Source organism: Pogoniulus pusillus, chromosome 34 (genome assembly GCF_015220805.1).
Source record: "Pogoniulus pusillus isolate bPogPus1 chromosome 34, bPogPus1.pri, whole genome shotgun sequence".
NCBI lineage: Eukaryota > Metazoa > Chordata > Aves > Piciformes > Lybiidae > Pogoniulus > Pogoniulus pusillus.
In genome coordinates this window covers 12,841,433-12,864,023 of record NC_087297.1, presented here as the reverse complement: position 1 = coordinate 12,864,023, position 22,591 = coordinate 12,841,433, and the positions used below count along the sequence as shown (strand labels likewise).

Here is a 22,591-nt window from a genome sequence, read left to right as displayed (position 1 = left end):
AAGGCTGAGAGCTCTGTGGCTGTAGAGCCTGCAGAAGGGCAACCCCAGAGGGGATCTGAGCAGTGCTCTGCAAGAACTAAAGGGTGGGGGGCAAAAGGATGGGGCCAGACTCTTGTCAGTGGTGCCCCATGAGAGGACAAGGAGCAATGGGCACAAACTGGAACCCAAGAAGTCCCACCTGAACAGGAGGAGAAACTTCCTTGGTGTGAGGCTGCTGGAGCCCTGGAGCAGGCTGCCCAGAGAGGCTGTGGAGTCTCTTCTGCAGAGCTTCCAACCCCCCCTGGCCATTGTGATTCTGGGCAAGCTGCTGTGGGTGCTCTGCTTTAGCAGGGAGGGGTTAGAGTGGATGATTTCCATACCTCCCTTCCAACCCCACCATGCTGCTGCTGGGTGATTTGCACAGGCCAAACCATTCTTCATTTGGTCTCCCCCTCAACGTTATAGATGATACAGACCTGCTGATGCTGTAGCAGGAAACAAACTCAGATTTTTAGCCTGAGTCTGAACTCTGAACCACTCAACATGATGTTTAAGCCAAATAAGCTTGCAGGAGGCATCTAATTCTGTTTTGTGCTTGTGTACACATAAACCCAAAGCTTTTGAGGCAGGGAATTGACTCAAGTGTTTGGGGCAAACACCAGCAGGTAAGCAGCTGTGTTTTGCTCTATCCATCTGTCAATAGATTAACCCAAAATACTTTTGTTTTGCCTTTGCAGGATTGATTTTTAACCCCCTCAAAGCTTTGTTAATTCTCTGCTTGTTATTTTGCACTCTCTAAGTTTGTGGAGAAAAGATTTCAAAACACAGGAGGAATCCAGATAGGATATGTTGGCTGCATTAAATGCTGCTGTGAAACCATTCCCCTCACTGCTCAGCATCCATAGAACCATAGAATGGGGTAGGATGGAAGGGACCTCAAAGCTCAGCCAGTTCTAACCCTCTGCCATAGGCAGGGACACCTCCCACTAGAACAGGTTGCTCAGGGACTCATCTAACCTGGCACTGAACACCTCCAGGGAGGTTGTGGAGTACAGAAGCACCCAATGTGCTTCACATTGGGTGCTTCTGTGCTCCACAACCTCCCTGAGCAACCTGTGCCAGGGTCTCACCACCCTCACTGCAAAGAACTTCTTCCTAACAGCCAGTTTCTATCTTCCCTCTGCCAGTTCAAACCCATTCCTCCTCCTCCTGGCATTCCCAGACCTTCTCAATAGTCCCTCACCAGCCCTCCTGTAGCCCCCTTCAGATCCTGCAAGGCCACTCCAAGGTCTCCTCCAAGCCTTCTCTTCTCCAGCCTGCACAGCCCCAACTCTCTCAGCCTGTGCTCACAGCAGAGCTGCTGCAGCCCTCTCAGCATCTTGGTGGCCTCCTCTGCACTGGCTCCAACACTTCCATGTGCTGCTTGTGCTGGGGGCTGCAGAACTGCCCCCAGGACTGCAGGTGGGGTGTGAGGAGAGCAGAGCCAAGGGGCAGAATCCCCTCCCTTGCCCTGTGCCCACACTGCTCTTGCTGCAGCCCAGCACAGGGTTGTGTCTGGGCTGCACTCACACTGCAGGCTCCTGTGGAGCTTTTCCTCACCCCAGACCCCCAGGTCCTGTTCCTCAGGGCTGCTCTCAGCCATTCCCCACCCAGCCTGGAGCTGTGCTTGGGATTGCACTGACCAGATGCAGGACCTTATATACCATTCATTATATGACTCTCAGGTTTTCAGCAATGTTGTTCTTAGTTATTTAAGCTGTGTGCACATCTGGGGCTAATTTTTTTCCCCTTGTAACAACTCCAAATTGAAGAACTATTCACAAGAATGTTCATCCTAACAAGCAAAAGGCAAACCCCAGCTTGGACAACACTGGAATGGCTTCTGAAAGTGCTCATCCTCTGGCCTGGACAGAAGAGAGAAGCAGGTGCAGCTGCAGGGTTTTCATTGCACATTTCTCTCTGTGTTCAGTGTTTAGCTCCTCTGGCCTCAGCAGCCACCATGAGATAAAGAGCACTCCAGAGGAGAGCTGTTCACAGCAGCAGCTCTTCTGGTGGCAAACAGCTGCTCTCTCCAAAGTGCACTGAGCCAGCACTGGGAGCAGCATTCAGTGTTGTGCTGTGCTTGGAGAAAATGCCTTTGCCATCTTGCCAAGAGGAGCAGCCTCCCAGGACAGAGATTCTCATTAGGTTGTTTTCTGTCCTTAATTTGTGAACTGCTTTTCTCAGAGAGCAAAGAACTGCTGGCTTCTTTCTTTGCTTCTGCTTTGCTTTGGCTTCACAATAAAACCAACCAAGCAGTCAGGTTTGTGATGCTTCTTTGAAGAGTGGATTGCTCCTTCAGGAAATGTTCTGCTTTTTGTGGTGTGTGTCTGCCCATGGTCAGGACTGGGCTGGCTCCCAGTGGCTCTCCAGGAACCTCTCTGCCTTCCAAAGGGAAGAAAGGAGACAGAATGATGGGGTGGGAAAGAAACTAAGCCAGCTGGGATGGAAAGAAGAACAATGCCATAGGATAGAGACACAAACCAATGTGGAACCCAACCCCTGATGGCAATGAGGGCACCATTGGCACCACTACTGCTGGGTGCAAGTCCCAGATTGACTCCATGGCAGATAGGAACTGGATTCAGGAAGAGGGGGATCAGGATGGAAGACAGAAGGGACAGAGTCCTCCTGGGACAAGGCCAGGGAAGAAGAGGCTTGACCCTGGGGATCCCTCAGCTCTCTCCTGAAGATGCCATCCATGGGCTGCAAGCTCTTGTTGGGCACTTGAGGGCCTCCTGTCCTGTCTGCTCCTCCCCAAGTTGGGGCTCAAGCTGTGTCAGTGCCCTTGGTGTGCCCAGGAGCAAGTGTGAGGCAGAGGCTTTGTGCAGCACAGCCCTTGGCAGGAACTGTCCCCATCAGCTTCTCCCTGCTAGCAGCAGCCTCTGGCTGAGCAAAGCTGCCCTGAGCTGGAGAGAGTGCCTCAGGGAGCAGAGGCTGAGCTGGGGAGGGCCAGCAGTGAGCAGGATCAGCTCTAGTCTGGCTCCCAGCAGGACCCATGCCTGGTGCAGCTCTCTAGGGAAGCTTTGCTTTGGCAAAACCAGTGCTAGCCCTCCTTCGGGTCTGCTGGGCACAAAGGTGAGGTGTCCCAGGAGACCACATGCTTTGGCCAGAACGTGTGCAGCTGCTTTCAAGTAGCTCTTTGAGAAGGCTCCAAACTCCACCTCAGAAATGAGCTGACTTCTTTTTTCTTAAAATAGCTGTGGAGTTGCACTCCAGCAGCCTGTGCAGGCTCCTCGGCAAGCCTGGCAGAGGGATGCCAACATGGAGAAACAGCCCTGGGCCAGGGCCAACCTACCAAATGCAAGCAGGCAAAGTTGCTGTGTCCAGACATGTGTTCCAGCATGTGCTGGTGGATTTAATGTCCTTAGAGCTCAGGCACTGGAGCATAAATTGCAGCAGCAATACTCCTGCCCAGTGCGCTCCGTCTCATTGGCTTCTGCGTTTGGAGGATTAAGGGGAGGGGAAGGGATCAGCTACCCAGGATGCTGCGTGAGGAGGAGGAGGGAGTGAGTTCGATTGTCGTCAGAACTAGCTTGCCATATGAGTTCTCAAAAGCATTTGGCTCCTGAGGATAGATAGCTGCTCCAGAAATAGCTCTGGAAGAGAAGTTGCTCCTGGGTCCAGTTTCGGGTGGCAGCTGAGCTGTCTTTAGGAGGCTTGCTTGCTCCCACCGCGGGGCTACAGCGAGGAGAAAGCCTTCCCTGCTCTGCCTTCCGCCTGCCTGTGGAGCCCTCAGCCCTCTCTCGCTGTCCGCCAGTGGAGCACTGATGTTATGGCTGATGACACAGGTACCTAACCAGGGAGCCGCAGGGAAGGGCATGGCTGCACCTGCTGCCTGGCTCTGATTCTCCAGCCAGCCAAGCGAGTGGCTGGGGTGGGGGGGTGGGGGGTGTTTTCTGGTCACTTTGCTGTTCCAGGCTGCCTCTGGAGCCAGTTAATCCGTTGAAGTCTGATGCAGTGTTCTCTGGAGCAGAGGTTTCCCACGTTCGTGCTGAGTTGTGAGGTCGCAGTGGGTGGAGGAGAGCAGCCGGTACCGGGTGAGAGGCTTTGCCTTCGGCAGGAGGCTCCAGCCTTGTCCCAGTACCAGCAGCTCTTACTATCAGCTAGAGGAGAACGGATTTGCTCTCTCTTTACTCAGCGTGGGGTGGGGGGGGGGCGTGGGGCGCCTGAGGACTCGGCGCCCAGGCACGGAGCCTGCTTTGAGGCTCTCTGATGTCTGCAGAGAGACATCTGGCGATGGAAGCAGAGGCTTACCAGATATGGCAAGTGACCTACTTCTGCAGCCTGTGCAGGCAGAGGGCTCCGCTCGGGAGGAGCTCCGAGGCAGCCCTGGCAGGGGTCTGCCCCCACACCCGGGCGCAGGGGCAGCTGCGCAGCTTGCGCCCGCAGGTTGCGTTGCGCAACTCCCGTCCGCGCCCTGCCTGCCAGCCTCGGCTGCGGGGCAGAGCTTCCCCAGCGCCCTGAGCCTTTCCCGTGAGCTGAGGAATAACACCAGATCACTGTGTGTGCTGAGTGCTGGCTGTGGGGCAGAATTTCCTTGTTAGACCTTAGGAAGAAGTTGTTCGCCATGAAGAGGGCTGTGGAGGTGCTGGAAGGGGTCCGGAGCAGGGCCAGGAGGATGAGCAGAGGGCTGGAGCTGCTCTGCTGCGAGGAGAGACAGAGGGAGTTGGGGCTGTGCAGGCTGGAGAGGAGAAGGCTCCCAGGGGACCTTATTGTGGCATTTCAGGGTCTTACAGGGGCTACAAGAAAGCTGGGGAGGGACTTTTGAGGCTGTCAGGGAGGGATAGGACTGGGGGGAATGGAGCAAAGCTGGAAATGGGGAGAGTCAGCCTGGATGTTAGGAAGAAGTTGCTCAGCATGAGGGTGGTGAGAGCCTGGAAGGGTTTTCCCAAGGAGGTGATGGAAGCCTCATCCCTGGAGGTGTTTGAGGCCAGGCTGGCTGAGGCTGTGTGCAGCCTGCTCTAGTGTGAGGTGTCCTTGGGCATGGCAGGGGGGTTGGAACTGGCTGATCCTTGTGGTCCCTTCCAGTCTAAACCATTCTACATATCCATGAGTCCTTTACTTCTTTGTCCCATGGGGTTGGAGTCTGAAGGTATGCAGCCTGTAGTGAACCTCTCTTTCAGAGCAACAGGCTCACAGCTTGGAAGGGACCCAAAGTGCTCATCGAGTCCAAGCCCCCTGACAGAGCAGGACCACACAATCCAGCTCAGGGCATACAGGAGCACATCCAGACAGGCCTGGAAAGGCTCCACAGAAGGAGACTCCACAACGTCTCTGGGCAGCCTGTGCCAGGGCTCTTGGACACTTCCAGTCAAGTAGTTCCCCCTTGTGCTGAGGTGGAGCCTCCTGTGCTACCAGGGGAGATACTTAGTTGGCAGAGGGTCTGAACTTGGCTCTCAACCTTGCAGTGGTTTAGATCTTTGAGCCCGCTCAGGCAGTTTGGATATTCATGTGGGCTCTGTCAGCTCTCTTCGGACCAGCTTTGGGGCTCACCCTGCAGTCTGTGGCTGCTGGCCCTGTTGCCCTCTGGTGGCACTTTGAGCTCTGCTGGCACCGATGCAAAGCATCTCAAAAATGTTAAGCTCTGTGTAAACGCGGAGGGAAGGGGAGGAGGGGCAGGGATTTCCAGCTGAGCTGTTAGGATGAATGCCTGGGGGGATTTGGGAGATGGGTTGGTTATGGAGCTTTTACTCACTCAGCTCCCCACCCTGGTTCACAGTGACATGGAGAGCAAGTGACAGTGGTGGGTTCAGAGGAGGATCACAATGATGATCCCAGGGCTGGAGCAGCTCTGCTGTGAGGACAGGCTGAGGGAGCTGGAGAAGACTCCAGGAGGACCTCAGAGCTGCCTGCCTGTAACTGAATGGATCCTACAGGGAGGTTGCAGAGAGAATTTTCATGAGGGTGTCTAGAGACAGGCCAAGGGGGAATGGTTTGAAGCTGAGGCAGAGCAGGGTGAGACTGGAGCTGAGGAAGAAGTGCTTCAGTGTGAGGGTGGTGAGTGTCTAGAACAGGCTGCCCAGAGTGGCTGTGGCTGTCTGCTCCCTGGAGGTGTTCAGGACCAGGCTGGATGAGTCCTTGAGCAGCTGAGTCCATCTGAGAGGTGTCCCTGGGCATTGGTGTGGAGGTTGAAGTAGATGCCCTCTGAGATCCTTTCCAACCTGAGCCATTCTGTGAAGTTCAAAGTGTTCTTCCAGCATCTTCTCTCCTGTGTAGCCATAAAGAGGATTTCTAATTATATCCTCAGCCACAATTTTCTAATTCTTAACACAAATCCTTTTTTCTTCATGTTTGTCTTTTTTCCCCCCTGTTTTCACAGAGACTAAGCATGGAGGAAGCAAGAATGGAAAGAAAGATGGGTTCTCTGGAAGCTCATTTTTCACCTGGTTCATGGTGATTGCTTTGCTGGGAGTTTGGACATCGGTAGCAGTTGTCTGGTTTGAACTGGTAGACTATGAAGAAGTCCTAGGTAAGAATTTTAGACCTTCAGATGCTTCTAACTAATATGATCTGTAGTAAATGGAGACCATTTTGAATGTCTAGAAAGCCTACTGGACTGCAGCAGTGTTTGCAAGTGATCTACATGATAGGAACAAGCAGTGCAGTTCAGAAAGTGTGTTTTAGTGCTGGACTCTATCGTGATATTAGATAGTAGAAGAAATTCTTGCCAGTGAGGGTGGTGAGACACTGGCACAGGTTGCCCAGGGAGGTTTGTGGAGTACAGAGGCACCCAATGTGATCTTTGAGCACATTGAGTGCTTCTGTGCTCAACAATCTCCCTGGAGGTGTTCAAAGCCAGATTGCATGAGACCTTGAGCAACCTGGGCTGGTGGAGATGTCCCAGCCCATGGCAGGGGGGGTTGGAACTGGCTGAGCTTTAAGGTCCCTTCCAACCCAACCCATTCTGTGGACCTCTGATGCTAAAATGAGATCCTCCTGTGACTGTAAAAGGTCATTAAAATCCTGCATGCATGAAAGAATGAAATCTCCAAGGGCAGATCTGTCTGGGCCTGTGACATGTTTGCTGCAGCTCATTTGGTGCCAGCTAAATCTGACATTGATTTGATTCAAGCTCTCAGGAGCTTGCAGCAGTGGTTGGAAGTGGCAGCCTAGTGGCAGCTAATGGCAGTTAAAGCACTGCTGTGCTGGCCTGGGCTGCCTGCAGAGTCAGCACAACTGACCACACACCCTCCCATCAATGAGCTGTTGAATGACCTCAATTCCAGTCCTTTAAAAGGGCTACAAGAGAGCCAGGAAGGGACTTTTGACAAGGGCTTGTAGAGCTAGGATGAGAGACAATGGATTGAAGCTTGAGGAGGGAAGATTTAGACTGGAGATAAGGAAGAAATTGTTCAGGGTGAGAGTGGTGAGACACAGGTTGCCCAGGCAGCCAGCAACAGAACAAGGGGACACAGCCTCAAGCTGTGCCAGGGCAGGTCTAGGCTGGATGTTGTTAGGAAGTTGTTGTCAGAGAGAGTGATTGGCACTAGAATGGGCTGCCCAGGGAGGTGGTGGAGTCGCTGTGGCAGGAGGTGTTGAAGCCAAGCCTGGCTGGGGCACTTAGTGCCATGGTCTGGTTGGTTGGGCAGGGCTGGGTGCTAGGTTGGACTGGCTGAGCTTGGAGCTCTCTTCCAACCTGCCTGGTTCTCTGACTCTCTGATGCTGGTCAATGTGTGGGCTGCCCTGGAGAGCAGCTGCTGTGCAGGGAGCTGGCTCTGGGATGCCATTAATGGTCTCTGTGTTTTTACCATGCATGCAGCCAAGGCAAAGGATTTCCGTTATAACTTGTCAGAGGTCCTACAAGGTAGGATGCTGGAGAAATGAATTTGCTTTGCAGTCCCTTGGCTGAACATATTTTTTTTTGCTTTGCCTTTTCTTTTTTTCTGGTGTGTATTTAATTCTGTAGAGACTGAGCTTTTGTTTTTCTACTGAGCCATTTCTCATCTGTCTCATTCTTCATGCTTTTGAGGATGACTCAATCCTGATTTTCTAGAGAGTTAACATTTATTCCACCTCTCCTCTGTGTTAAACCATAAACCAACAAAGATCCTTTCCCATGAGCCTTTCTGATTGCTTCTGTATGATGCTGATGGCCTCATTTTTATCTTGTCTGTTCTATACCTGTACTTAAACCTGATCTTTTCCTTCCTCATAACTGTTTTTTCTGAGTACCACATTCAAACCCAAATCTTATTTTAATGGCAGTCCAAGTTCTGCTTTCATGTAGAGAACAGCAAGTGGGAGAATAAACTGGCAAAGTGTGAGGACTTGGAGCTCTGCTGCAAACTGTGCAGAGTTTTTCTGTTATTAAAAGTTGGGTCAGGACTCTATCAGAATTAATTAGGCAGCTCTCTACTGCCCTGCTGATCCCAGGGCACTTCTAAACCTGGATTCTGTGCTAAAAATGCTTTCCTTGAGTAGAAACTGGGTTCTCTTTTTGCATGTTCTTAGGTCTGGTAGAGCTGCAGTTTCAAAACTCAAAAGTGAGGTGTGGTAGGCACCTCTGGAAGGATGGAGAACTTATTTTGGCTGCAGTGAATGGAGAAGGTGTGATGGTTTGGGTGTTACCTGCCCCCCACACACTTAAGCAGGTTACCCAGAGCAGACTCAGCTGCTGGCAATGTGAAGAATGAGGCTCTATGTACAGCTTAGCACAATACACAAGCAGAGGTTTACTATGTGTATCTACAGTTACACACAGAAATAGACAAGTTAAAATAGTAACACAGAAACCAGTCCCCAGCAGGGGCTCCCAACCGCCCTTCCTCCCCTCTGCCTTGCCCCAGACTCACTTCAAGGTGAGTTTGGAGGGTTGGCCAGGGGGGTTAGAAAGCAGAAGGATTAGTCAGGCAGCAAGTTGGGTTAGAGAGAGAAGTGCAGCCCCAATAGCCAGAGAGAGACTCTGTGTTGTCTGTGTTTGTGTTGCTGTTTTTATCCAGCTCAGCAAGCCTGTGAGCAGCAAACATCACCACTGTTTCCTTTTCACAGCCTAGCATCTAATTCCTCTCACCAGAATATCCCAGCTAGGCTCAAACCAGCACAGAAGGCTCCAGGGAGACCTCTACGTTTGCAGGAGAGCTGGAGAGGGACTTTGTACAAAAGCATGCAGTGACAGGATGAGGGATGATGGCTTCAAACTGGAAGAAGCTGGATTTAGGTTAGAGGTGAGGTAGAAAGCCTGTCCCACGAGGGTGGTGAGGCACTGGAACAGGTTGCCTGGAGAAGTTGTTGTCATGGTTTGGGAGTTAGCTGCCCCCCAACTCTTATGAAATCACCCAGGCTAGACTCAGCTGGCTGGAAGTAAGGACTGAAGCTTTATCTCCCCAGCTTAGCACAATGCACAGGCAGACAGTTCCAATATCTACAGCTACAGACAGGAATAGACAAGGTAAAGGTAATACAGACACACAACAGCCCTCCCAGAAACCAGAGTGCCCAGCAGGGGCTCCCAACCACCCTTCCACCTTCTTTCCAGCCCTCTACCTTATGCCAAAGTCTGCCTTATGTGCAAGGTGAGCTGCAAGGATTGGCAAGGGGGGTTAGAAGCAGAAGGATTAATTGGGTTACACAGGAGCAGCCCAGGGAGAAAATATAGACACTGACTCCAACAGATAGAGACTCTCTGTCTTATCTGTGTTTGTGTCCTTGCTGTTACACATGCCAGCAAGCCTGTGAGTGCAGCAGCCAGCACCACTGTTTCCTTTGCACAGCCTAATGTCTCTCATTAAAATATTCCAGTTAGCCTCAAAGCAGCACAGTTGTGAAGGCTCCAAGCCTGGCAGTGTTCAAAGGTCCCAGGTTGGGTGAGGCCTGGAGCAGCTTGGTCTTGCAGATGTCCCTGCCCATGACAGGGGGTTGGAACTAGATGATGATCTTTCAGATCCCTTCTAACCCAAACCTTTCTGTGGTCCTATGAATGTTCCAGAGGTGTTCATAAGAAGGTTACTGCCTTCTCCTCACCTGATGTTAAAAATGATGCCCCTGTCTTTTGTTTTGCTGAGACTTAGAATGGCAAGGAGCAGAGAATTGGAACACAGAGGCTTGATAGAAGGATGGGCAACTTATTTTGGCTGCAGCGAATGGAGAAGGCTCCAAGGAGACCTCTAGGATTTGCAAGAGAGCTGGAGAGGGACTTTGTACAAAAGCATGGAGTGACAGGATGAGGGCTGATGGCTTCAAACTTGGTTTATTACATCTTCTCCCTCAGACACATTGGATGTTCCTCAGGAACTTGGATTTTGCTCTGTCCAAAGCCTGCTTGCATAAAGCACAGCAAATGAATTACATGTTGGTATTCAACCTGCAAGCACCAAAACAAATCTGGGGGGAAAAGCCTGACTTGTGCCCAGCCTCAACTCTAGCAAATGCAGGCAGGGACTGCAAACATTCCTCTTCTATTCCTGGAACTTTAAAACATGGTGAAGAAGAGGAAGGGTGACTGCTAACAAGTGAGCATTGGCAGCCAGCCGCGGCGTCTGGAGAGCGCTGCTGGAGGCAAACTGCTCTGTCTCTAATTCCCTCTTCTTCCTCTCTTTGCATTTTCAGGCAAGCTCGGGATATATGATGCTGATGGAGATGGAGATTTTGATGTGGAAGATGCTAAAGTGTTGCTAGGCAAGTACCAACACAGCTGGAATGATCTGTGTAGTGCAGTTGGCACATCTGTGTTCTGGGTTGGTTTGCTGTCAGAGCAGTCTTCCTGTGCTTTTTGACTTGGAGAACTTAGCCAGAGCTGTGGTGAGGCTTATCATGGTGTAAACTGTAGGATTCTATCTCTGACATCCAGGACCCTCAGCTGTAACATTCCAGGACCCGCAGCTGTAACATTCCAGGACCTGCAGCTGTAATGTCCCGGACCTGCAGCAGTAACGTCCAGGACCTGCAGCTGTAACATTCAGGACCTGCATCTGTAACATTCCAGGACCTGCAGCTGTAACATTCAGTACCTGAATCTGTAACATTCCAGGACCTGCATCTGTAACATTCCAGAACCTGTAGCTGCAATATCCAGGACCTGCATCTGTAACATTCCAGGACCAGTAGCTGTAACATTCCAGGACCTGAAAGGGCCTTACAGGGAAGTTGGGAAGGCACTTCTTCCAGAGCTTGTAGTCATAGGATGAGAGAGAATGGATTGAAGCTTAAGGAGGGGAGATTTAGAGTGGAGATTGGGAAGAAATTCTTCAGAGTGAGGTTGGGGAGACACTGGCATGGGTTGAGGGTGGGGAGACACTGGCACAGGTTGAGGATGAGGAGACACTGGCACAGGTTGAGGGTGGGGAGACACTGGCATGGGTTGAGGGTGGGGAGACACTGGCACGGGTTGAAGATGAGGAGACACTGGCACAGGTTGCCCAGGGAGGTTGTGGAGCCCAGAAAGAGAGCAGAGTGAAATGCCTTAAATCTATCTGCAGTGTATCAAGAGTGTAGCAGGATGCTCTGCTCTGCTCTTTGAAACTCCTTAAAAATCAGTTTCTCCTCAGTTTTTTCTCCCCACTTAATGTGCAGAAATAAACAAGGGTTTTGTTTTCTTTGGGGAGGGAGTTCATTTATTTAACCCCTTTTTAGCTGATGATCAGCTATGCACTCAGCATCACTGCCCCAGCTTGCTGAACGTGAGAGACACCCTAAAGAATCTCCCAAGTACTCTTGAGTGGCTCCAGAGCTGCAAATTGGGTGTTAATTCATCATGCTGCCTAAGAGAACACTTGGGATCGTTATAACTCTAACCTTTGTCTGTTATGTAGTGTAAAAAACAATAGCATCAACAGTGGTTATCAATCCCCTCTGGGTGATGCTGGCAGGGTGCAGATTGCCAGGGGGGTAGCTGGGAAGGTGCTGCTGCTTTGCCTCGTGTCTGGCTTAGACAAGTTGATCCTGCTGGGAATTGTGCCAGTGTGTGACAGTGTTGCTATTAGGAGTTGGCCTTATCATGCATGTAAGCCTCACACTTCAGATGGGATGTCAGAAGGTCGTGGGTGAAGTGTAAGTGTGGTTATTTTTGAATGCAGGCTTAGAGAATGTGATTTAATCTCGTTGAAGTTCAAGGATCTCACCTCCCAAAACTGCCTCCCTTGACCTGCTGGCCCTGTGGTATGGGCAGCAGGGGCAGGGAGGGGATTCTGCCCCTCTGCTCTGCTGAGACCCCCCCCACCCTGCCGTGCTGGGGGCAGCTCTGGAGTCAGCAGCACAGCAGAGACAGGGATCTGTTGGAGCAGGGCCACAGGAGGCCACAGCACTGATGGGAGGGCTGTGAGGCCAAGCTGAGAGTTGAGGTTGTTCAGCCTGTAGAAGGCTCCAGGGAGACCTTCTGGTGACCTTTCAGGACATAAAAGGAGCCAGTAAGAGAGTTGGGGACAGATACTTCAGCAGGGCCTGTTCTGACAGGACAAGGGGTGATGGTTTGAAACTAAAAGAGGGAGATTTAGACCAGAGAGAAGGAAGAATTTTTCACACTGGAGGTGATGAAAGCCTGGCTCAGGTTGCCCAGAGAGGCAGGAGCTGCCTCATCCCTGGAACTATTCCAGGTCAGGTCGTCTGGGGCTCTGGGCAGTCTGCTGTGGTTGCAGATGTCCCTGCTGGCTGCAGAGGGCTTGGGCTGGATGACCTTGAAAGGTCCCTTCCGACTCAAACCTCTCTCTGGTGGTGTTTAGGTCAAACTACCATTTTCTCTGCAAGCTTGATACTGACTTCCAAAGGAGGCAGCTCTGCAATGTCACCCTAGGAAGTCATATGCTGGTTTTCTCTTTCCTGTTCCTTAGCTGTTTCTAACCCCCTGTGTGTTGAAATTCTGGGATGTCCAGCAGTTTTGTGTCAGCCACTTCCACAGTCTTCAGGTCTCGCTATAGGTGTAAAGATTTAATTGCCATGTGAATGATAAAGACAAACTGAGCTGAAGTGAATGTTGAGAAGTGCTTCTGCCAGCCTGAGGTCCTTTTCCATTTGCAGGAGTGGGTTAGCTGCTGGTGGCTTAGCAGTTTCCTGTGCTCCTTAGGCACTCTCCTCATGCATCTTCATTCTCCTGGGTTTTGTTTCTTGTACCTATAGGCAATGATGATCTCTTCTTTATACTTGTTTCAGTTAAAGGAGGTTTGATGATTAAACTCCCATGAGGTATCTGCATCATTTTCAGCCCATGTGCAAGAAGTGTCCTTCAAGGCAGGTCCCTTCCCCACCTGCCTTTGCCCTTCCCCTGTGCAATGCCTTCCAGGTCAGCAGAGACCCTCACAAGAGGTTGCCTCTGTCTTTGGGAAGCTCATAGCGGTCCTCTCACTGCTGCTCCACACTCGAGCATCAAAGAACACCTCTGGCCCCAGCCATGTCTTCACTTACTGCATCCTGCTGGACCTTAAGTTCTTGGCATGAAGTTGTTTGCAGTGAGGGTGGTGAAACACTGGGCCAGGCTGCCCAGAGAAGTTGTGGGTGCCCCCTCCCTGGAGGTGATGGAGGCCGGGTTGGATGAGGCCTTGGACAAAGCTCCCCCATGGCAGGGGGTTTGGAGGAGATATTTCAGGTCTCTTCCAAGCTCAGCCAATCTGTGATGATTTTACAGAGGTGCTTGCCCAAGAGTCCCCTTTCTGACTCGGTGCAGGAACAGGAGCTTGCTCCTGTGTGCTTCTTCATCAGCTCACAGAAATGCTGTAGCCCTAAACCTTGGGGTCCTTTGTGAGCTCTGGGTTTGTTCTGCTTTTGGTTAGTTTGGCTTTTTCCCCATGGCCAGCTTGCAGCAGAGCAGAATGGTGCAAACATTTCTGCCTTTAGGATCCATTTGTTTGTTTCTCTTAGATTCAGCTTTCCATCCTTTAAATGCTTCAGTCAACATATTCACTTTGCTTTCTATCTTTATCACCCTGGGCCAAATTTGGAAGAGAAATGAGAGTGCTGCCTGCCTGCTGTGCACAAAGTAAAGTCTGTGCAATTTGATTTTTGTAGAGCTAAGCCATGGAAGAAGTTGGAGAAGGGCATTGATTATCCCTTGAGTGCCTCCTGGATTCAGGCTGTTCAGTCTCAAAGCCTGTGAGCTGTCCAGTGAACAATTAAAGAGACAGACTCTAGAGGTTCTGGACATCCAGGTACAAGGATGTGCAACATCATGGCCTTGGAAGGTTCCTCAGAATTATCATTGGTGCTTTCACAGTGTGCTGTAAGGAAAAAACCACCTGGGAATGTGGTCAGTGTCTCTACCATGGGCTCCTCTATGGAATGCTTCATTAACCTGCACCTAATGCTGCTCTGTAGCCTGCATGTGCAACACCTTCACTGGAGTTGATGTCTCAGCAATCTGTCTTCACCCTTAAGCCCACACTTCTGCTTCTCCTACCAGCATAAGTGAAGGTTTGATCTGGTTAGGGAGGGAAATTCCTCCATCTCCTGCTTTAAAGCTAACTGACATCTGTCAGAGGGCTGGAGAAAACCACCCCTATGGGGACAGGCTGAGAGAGCTGGGGCTGTGCAGCCTGGAGAGGAGAAGGCTCCAGGGAGGGCTTAGAACAGCCTTCCAGTACCTGAAGGGAGCTACAGCAGAGCTGTGGAGGGACTTTTGACATGGGCTTGTAGTGATGGGATGAGAGGGAATGGATTGGAGCTTGAGGAGGGCGGATTTAGACTGGAGATTAGGGAGAAATTCTTTAGACTGAGGGTGGTGAGACACTGGCACAGGTTGAGGGTGGTGAGACACTGGCACAAGTTGCCCAATGTGCCTATGTGATCTCTGATCACATTGGGTGCTTCTGAGCTCCACAACCTCCCTGGAGGTGTTCAAAGCCAGATTGGATGAGCTCTTGAGCAACCTGGGCTAGTGAGAGGTGTCCCTTCCCATGGCAGGGGGTTTGGAACAGGATGATCTTTAAGGTACCTTCCAACCCAACCCATTCTATGAATGGAAGAGTCAAAATGTCACTTATTAATAACTGCAAAGCAGTGATTTTAATTAACAAGGGAAAACAAACCTAAGAGGAAGAACAAATGAGCATGGATCATGGCTTGTTTGTCTTTTACAACCCCCAGCCAGATGAGTGGGGCCTCTAGCAAGTCTTGGTATCAGGGTTGAGAAGTTGTGAGCTGTTTTTAAACTGCTCTGACCATCTCAGCTGTCTTCAGCCTGCTATAGATGTTCTCTACAGCTCACACACCCTTCCAGAGAAGGGCCAGGAGGATGAGCAGAGGGCTGGAGCTGCTCTGCTGTGAGAGACTGAGAGAGTTGGGGCTGTGCAGGCTGCAGAAGAGGAGGCTCCCAGGTGACCTTATTGTGGCATTTCAGTACCTGAAGGAGGCTACAAGAAAGCTGGGAAGGGACTTTTGAGGCTGTCAGGTAGGGATAGGAGTGGGGGAAATGGAACAAAGCTGGAAATGGGGAGATTCAGACTGGATGTTAGGAAGAAGTTGTTGAGCATGAGGGTGGTGAGAGCCTGGCAGGGTTTTCCCAAGGAGGTGATGGAAACCTCATCCCTGGAGGTGCTTAAGGCCAGGCTGGCTGAGGCTGTGGGCAGCCTGCTCTAGTGTGAGCTGTCCTTGGGCATGGCAGGGGGTTGGAACTGGCTGATCTTTATGGTCCCTTCCAACCCTGACTGGTTCTACGATTCTCTGACTCTCTATTGGCTGCCTGGTCCTTTTCCCCTGGCCTTCTTTGCATCCCCAGCTTTCCTCAGGGTCAAGGACATCATACAAAGCAAATACCATAGAATAAAAACCTTTGGGAAGCAGGTCAAAACCCCCAAACAAGCACACAATCTGCAAAACAATCCCCCCCCACCTCCCCACCCCAACCCCAGCAACCCACATCCTCACTTGTAAGCAAAATCAGCATTCTGCCTGGGATGTCTGTGATGAGTTTGGTTCAGTACCATTTGCTTCTCAGTGTTGCTCTCAGCTGTCAGTTGCAAGCTCTCAAATATCAACCTGATGGTTTATTTGAACAAAAATAAAAAGGGCAATTGGATGTTTTTAAGTGATGGAGGATTCTTGTTGAAGAATGAATGAGAGAAAGGTAAAATGCCCTGGCAGGGAAATTGAGTCTAAATGGGAGTTGGGTTTAGGGCTAGGGAGAAGGGAAAGCAAAGATGCCCCTTTTGGCAGAGTACTGTGCATGTTTGTTGTGCAAACTGCAGTCTGTGCTTTGAAAGGTTCAACTTCATTAACACCTTTCTGTTTCCTAATTAGCAGTCCTGTAAAGGCTGATGTCTCTCACAGGTCCTCCTTGTACAGTTTCCTCTTTCCACCTAACTGCTGTCTCTTTTTTTTCCTTCCCTCTCCCTCTCTCTCTCCCTCTCTCTCTTTCCTCTATTCTTGTGTAGGCCTGACCAAAGATGGCAGTAATGAGAATATTGATTCCCTTGAGGAAGTCCTTAATATTTTAGCAGAGGAAAGCTCAGATTGGTTTTATGGCTTTCTCTCCTTTCTCTATGATGTATTGACTCCTTTTGAGATACTAGAAGAAGAAGAGAGCGAAGCCGCAGATGATGTCGATGGGACGTCACAGAATGAAGGGGTTCAGGGCAAAAAGACTTGTGTCATTTTGGATTTGCAGAACCAGTGACTGAAAGACTAATTCGATTGGCTTTGACAATGAAAATGTCCCTGAAACCATCAGGCTTAAATGTGGCAGGAGCTGATGGCCTTGAGGGGAGACTCCCAAGCGGACGCTCTAAAGCTTGAACTCAAGCCAGCCATGCAATGTAGTCTCACTAGCTGCAAGCTTCTCAGTGACCTTTCATTTTGGGTGACAGGATGAGAAATCCTCCCCAGCTGTGTAAATATGTAGAATAAAACCTGTACCTGCCTTTGTGTGGTTGGTTTCTGTGTGTGCTTCAGTTTGTGCCCAGGGCTTAACCAAGCTCAGTCTAATAACCTCTGCTGTTAACCCGGTGACGTTTGTCCTCCCAGCCAACATCACCTCAAGTGTTCTGTACCAGCTTGGACTGTACAGTGCCCTGGCATGACTGCTTCCTGGCAACAGCTTTCTCTGCTCACCCTTGCTAGAGACATGGCAATGATAATTCTCTCCAACTTGAATAAATGCATCATTTTCTCAGCCCCCCTCCCACTGCTCAGGTTAGATTCTTTCTACCTGTCGCCATCAAAGCGCTCCCTGGGCAAGTGCTTGGAAAGATGTGCTCCTGTCAGCTGCAGAAGATTGATGGTGTCATGATAAGGTTTGTTCTGTTCTCAAGCTGCTTTTTCAGCCTTTGTTTCTTTTTCACCTGACAATCACACGACCAAGGGCTGTTCTGAGCTTGAGTTCTGGCGTTGGCTTTGTCTTTGGTGGAAGCGGGAAGCTGTGGTTATGTATTTCTGATGTAACCCTGAACATATTAAAGACCAATTGGAAATTAGATATTAATGTCTGCTATTCCTTGCTGAAGTCAAGACCTTTAATGGAGGTTTGTAAAGCTGAGTCTTTCTCTCGTGGAAGTGCTTTGTGGCAGCTGCACCCCAGAATTGCTCGTGTGGATGAGTTCTGTCTGCTCCCAGAGTTATTGGTGCTGCGAAGGCAGTTGGCAATTGTGTCCTGCAGCTTCCATCAGGGACTAAAGTGGGCTCTGAAATGGGTGGTGGTTACATCTGTTCATGGCCAGAGGAGGCCAAGAGCATGATCAGAGACTTGGAGAGTCTTCCCTGTGGGGACAGGCTGAGAGAGGTGGGGGCTGCGCAGAAGGCTCCAGGGAGACCTTACAGCAGCCTTCCAGTGCTTGAAAGGGCTGCAGGAGAGCTGGGGAGGGACTTTTGACAGGGGCTTGTAGTGACAGAGTGATGTGGGATGGATTGAAGCTTGAGGAGGACAAATTCAGACTGGAGATGAGGAAGAAATACTTGCCAGTGAGGGTGGGGAGACACTGGCACAGGCTGCATAGGGAGGCTGTGGGTGCCCCTCCCTGGAGGTGTCCAGGGCCAGATTGGATGAAACCTTGAGCAGCTGAGTCTAGTTGAGAGGTGTCCCTGGGCATGGCAGGAGTGGTTGGAGCAGATGATCTCACAGATCCCTTCCAGCCGTCTTAGCATTGATTCTGATTGTGTTTTGCAGTGCTTGCCTTGCTGAATGAGAACAGTCTTCATCTGTTTCTCTTGCAGTGCTGAAACTCTAAAGCTGGGCTCCTACTTGGGGCTTCTTTATGGGGAGGTTGTTCTCAAGGGGAAGTATCAAGGAGCTGGAAGGATTTTGGTGGAAGAAATAGAGTGCTTGGTATTAATCTGGGCTCTAAATCAATCAGCTGAGCCAATTCCTCATCTGCCATGAAGCAGTATGGAAAAGTTCTCACTTTGACATGAAGTTTTTATTGTGTTTTAGTTCATTTTTTGTGTATAAAGCAGATAAAGATTTCCTAGATGTGTATATATATATAATGTAGAGCCTTGGGAACAGCTCTTCTAATTGCAGGAGGTGATTGATGATTTCAAACCCCCAAATGGATATTTGCCATAACTTTCCTCTTGGGTTGGTTTTTGGGGTGCCAGTGTGCGTGATTCTTGGTGTGACTCTGGGATTTAAGTCTTCTCTCCTTCCCCTAATGAGTGCACAGAGCATGTGTGTAAAGCTCAGGAAGGTGTTTTGTCATCCCAGTTAGTTTTTGTAGGAGCAGTTTGCTGTAGAGTGGCTCTTAGAGGAATTAGAAAGCTTATTTGGCTTTGCCTGTACAGCTCCAATGTGTAATGATGGATCCCTTAGAAAATGCTTTCCAGGGCAGCCAGTTAGACTGACCTAATTCCTTGTCAGATGTCTCCTCCAGTGTTGCTCTCCTCCCTCTGCCTGGATCCTGCAAACCCAAACCCTGCAAGATGGCTTTAGATAATCTTAGATAAGATGGCAAAGGCAGTTTGTCACTTTCCTGCTTGACAGCACTTTTGTCTCCCTTTCTTCTCTAGCTGTACTTATTTTTCTGTTGTGTGTTTGGTTTCCTGTTCATCACTACCTCAGTTCCCCTTCTATTACTTTGGACCACTGGATGGATACAGAACTGGCTTGATGGCTGCACCCAAAGAGTGGCTGTCAGTGGCTCCATGGCCAATTGGAGGCCAGTGGCAAGCAGAGTCCCTCAGGGATCAGTCCTGGGATCAGTCTTGTTCAGCATCTTTGTGTGTGCCATGGACAGAGGCACTGAGTTTGCTGCCCACACCAAGCTGTGTGGTGCAGCAGCCAGGCAGGAGGGCAGAGATGTCATCAGCAGCCTGATGGTGATAGTCCAGCTCCTTTTTGTGTTATTGACTATTTGTCTATTGACTATTTTGTGCTATATTGACTGGGTGAGGCACTTAGTGCCATGGTCTGGTTGATTGGCCAGGGCTGGGTGCTAAGTTGGACTGGATGAGCTTGGAGCTCTCTTCCAACCTATGATTCTATTGGAGAAGAGAGACTCATGACAATTTGTAGTTTTGGGGAAGCCTTTTTTACTGTTCTGCCTTCTGGGAACTGGGTATTAAATATCTAAGCATAATAACCTAAATAAAAGCTTAATTAAGCTTAGATTAAGATTCAGGCTGGGGAATGAGCTCACAATCTGTTAGTTTTGTTTTTCCAGTAAAACCCTTAACAGCCTTAACTAGCTTGAAGCAAAGCAGTAAGTATTGAACTGGAAAGAAGTGGAATTATGGCAGCCTTTGCCAAAACCTCATCTTTGCTGCTGGATAAAGGATGAATTGTAAGGAAATAATTCACATGATCCCAGGGAGGTGGTGGAGTCACCGTCCCTGGAGGTGTTCAAGAAAAGCCTGGATGAGGCACTCAATGCCATGGTCTGGTTGACTGGCTAGGGCTGGGTGCTAGGTTGGGCTGGATGAGCTTGGAGGTCTCTTCCAACCTGCCTGATTCTATGATTCTATGATCCATGCATGCTTGAAGATCTTTTTGAGTTGAATATGTTTATTAAGCTAAAATGTTGCGGAAGTTTAAGTTAGTGGGGTTGAGAGAGGGCTGGCACATTCCCAAAGGGATAAACTGGGATACTGGCCATAATAACATGGCATCATGTTGGCTGGAGAGAGCTGAGCTAGCTCTGAGCCAAGCAGCATCTTAAGTTGCATGCACCTGGTAATGTGCTGCTTGTCTCAATTCATCTTCCTCCTCCCCAGTCCTGTGATGGTTTGGTTGCTGAGGATGCTTTGCCCTTCATCAGTTAGCATTTGGTTTCTCTCCATAGCACTGCAATGTGCCACCATAGCCTGGCAGAGTGGAAGCACCTACTGTTGTATTTCTGGGCCATCACAGATGTGTTCATAACCTATTTATGTTTTGCAACAAATCAGGTGAGGAGCCAGGAGGGGTAGCCAAGAGAAAAGCTAAACTCAAAGGTATTTGGGCTGTGGTTTTTCCTCCTCTTGTGGAGCTTGCTGCAGATGATGCTGTCTGAAGTGCATGTGCCTGGCAAGCACAGAGTGCAGGGCATAATCCTGCTTACTAATACTGGCTGTTTGTTGGCTGATGGTGCAGCAAACCATTTTCCTCTCCATTTTCAAGTGGGATGGGGTTTTTTTCCTCCACTACCAGTTGTAATTTAATGGCAGTGTGAGTGCTTTCCTAACTAGAGATCCAGTCTGGCTGTACCTTCAGTTTTTATCCTAGAGCAGTTTGGCTCATGAGGAGTTTGTGTTCTGCATGTTCAGTAGTAAAAGTTCTGCTCTTTGTGCAGAGTTTGCTCTGTGTGGATCCCTCCTTGAGTTGCCTTTCATGGTACTGTTGCTACATTGCAGTTGGACCTGAGCACCTTAATTTCTGCTTCAGTCTGTGCTTAGTTTCATCTCTTTCTTAGGTAAAGTTCAATAACTTCCCCCTTTAGTGTTCTTGGCAGGACTGATGTTAAAAACACTCCAGAAGCTTCAAGCAGGAGGGCAGTTTGAGGCTGATTTCTGCCATATATTAATTTATCTCATTCTTATTGGATGCTCTGAATGTGTTCAGTGCAACACAGACTAATTGGCCTCCAGCAAAACACCAAAGCACCAAATGGGCTTCAGGTCCTGCACTTTCCAGATACACTCAGTCAGAATCATTCTTTTGTTAGGATTGTTGGGGCTGTTCAGGCTGGAGAAGAGAAGGCTCCAGGGAGACCTTAATGGAGACCTTAAAGCAGCCTGAAAGAGGCTACAGGAGAGCTGGGGAGGGACTTCTAACAAGGACTTGTATTGATAAGCTGAGGGGCAATGGATTAAAGCTGGAAAAGGGGAGAGTGAGACTGGAGACTAGGAAGAAATTCTTTCCAGTGAGGGTAGTGAGACACTGGCACAGGTTGTGGCTGCCCCCTTGCTGGAGGTGTTCCAGGCCAGGTTGGCTAAGTAGAGGCATGGTTTTCCCTCAATTAATGCTTCTGTGGAGTGGTTTGTCCTAAATTAATGCTTCACTGGGATGCAGTCGCAGCCAGATGAGGTCAGTGAGTGGCTGCATGGTGTGAGAGATGGCTGCAAGTCCAAACTAATTGGTTTGAACTGCTTAAGGCTTCAATAATCAATGACAGAAGTTTAAAGCAGCAGCTAACACGAAGGACTTGATCAGCACTTTTAGATAGTTGCTCACAAGATGGTTTGTGGTCTGAGAATGGTTCCCTTATTGAGCATTTCCTCTTTTTTAAATGGAAAACTGGGGAAAAAAATGACAATAAAAGTAAAAGAAGCTGTTAAAGAACCACTCAAGAAATTAAGAGAGAAGCAGGAAGCCAAGAAGGAGGAAACCAAAGATGAGGTGGACAAAAAGAAAGCCAGGAAAGCAAAAGATGCTACTGATCGGAAGGACAAGAGAGCTGCTGATGGGGACAAAGGAAAGAAGGATACTGACAAGGCCAAAAGAGACAGAGGGAAGGAGAAGGAAAAAGGCCTAGAGAAGAATGCCAAATCCAAGGAGGCAACAAAGAAATCAGCCAGTGAGAAGGCTGGTGCCAAAGAAACAAAAAGGATAGTTAAAAACCCATCCAAGGAAGAGAAGAAAGACAAGAAGTGACCAGAGCTCTGCTTCTGCCCCTCAGGAACAGACTGCCAGCAAAGAGCATCTCACCACATTGGGCTGAATGTGGTAACTATGGCAACGAGAAGCTGAATGTTCTCTGGCATGAAGTGTGGGCAAAGGTTCTGGGGAGTCGTTTGTGGAGGACTGGTTTGAGTGTGTGCTGGTGTAAACACAAAGCAAAAGTGTCTGCTGTGGAGCTCTGCTGTGTGCCTAAGTTCACGCAGCTGGCTGACAAGCAGGGACTGCTGGCAGCCTCTGAAGCTGCTGGGTTGCTGGGGGTGGGGAGGTTAATTTTCCCTTTCTTCTTTTTCCCCTTGTATTCAAATGCTGTTTCCTAGAGCCAAGGATGAAAGTGTGATGTGTATCAGATGCAAATTTGAAGGCAGTGTTAAGAGCATTACCTGGACACTCAACTGCTTCCCAATAAAACAGCCAAGGGGAGCAAACTGCCCTGGGCAGCCTGCTCTAGTTGGAGGTGTCCCTGCTGCCTGCAGAGGGTTGCTCAGGATGACCTTTGAGGGTCCCTTCCAACTCAGTGCAGTCTGGAATGTGTTGTCACAGGAGATTAAGCTGAGTACTGCTGGAAATTATGCTGAATGCTACTGGAAATTAAGCTGAGTGCTATTGGCAATTAAGCTGAGTACT

The 22,591-nt window shown here is 49.7% G+C and overlaps 1 protein-coding gene across 11 annotated transcripts in view; it reads left to right on the top strand.

Annotated features, from left to right (window-relative positions):
* The window catches only part of ASPH (aspartate beta-hydroxylase), an 83,226-nt gene that overhangs the window by 9,862 nt on the left and 50,773 nt on the right, over nt 1-22,591 (top strand). For 8 of the 11 annotated variants that reach the window (XM_064170784.1, XM_064170794.1, XM_064170793.1 and 5 more), the window contains exons 2-4: nt 6,341-6,490; nt 7,781-7,825; nt 10,567-10,635. In XM_064170784.1, coding sequence (XP_064026854.1) covers nt 6,341-6,490; nt 7,781-7,825; nt 10,567-10,635 — 264 coding nt within the window. Of the gene's footprint in view, nt 1-3,525; nt 3,810-6,340; nt 6,491-7,780; nt 7,826-10,566; nt 10,636-22,591 lie in introns of those variants that run through there. The other 3 variants (XM_064170787.1, XM_064170791.1, XM_064170788.1) reach the window with 3 other exon arrangements.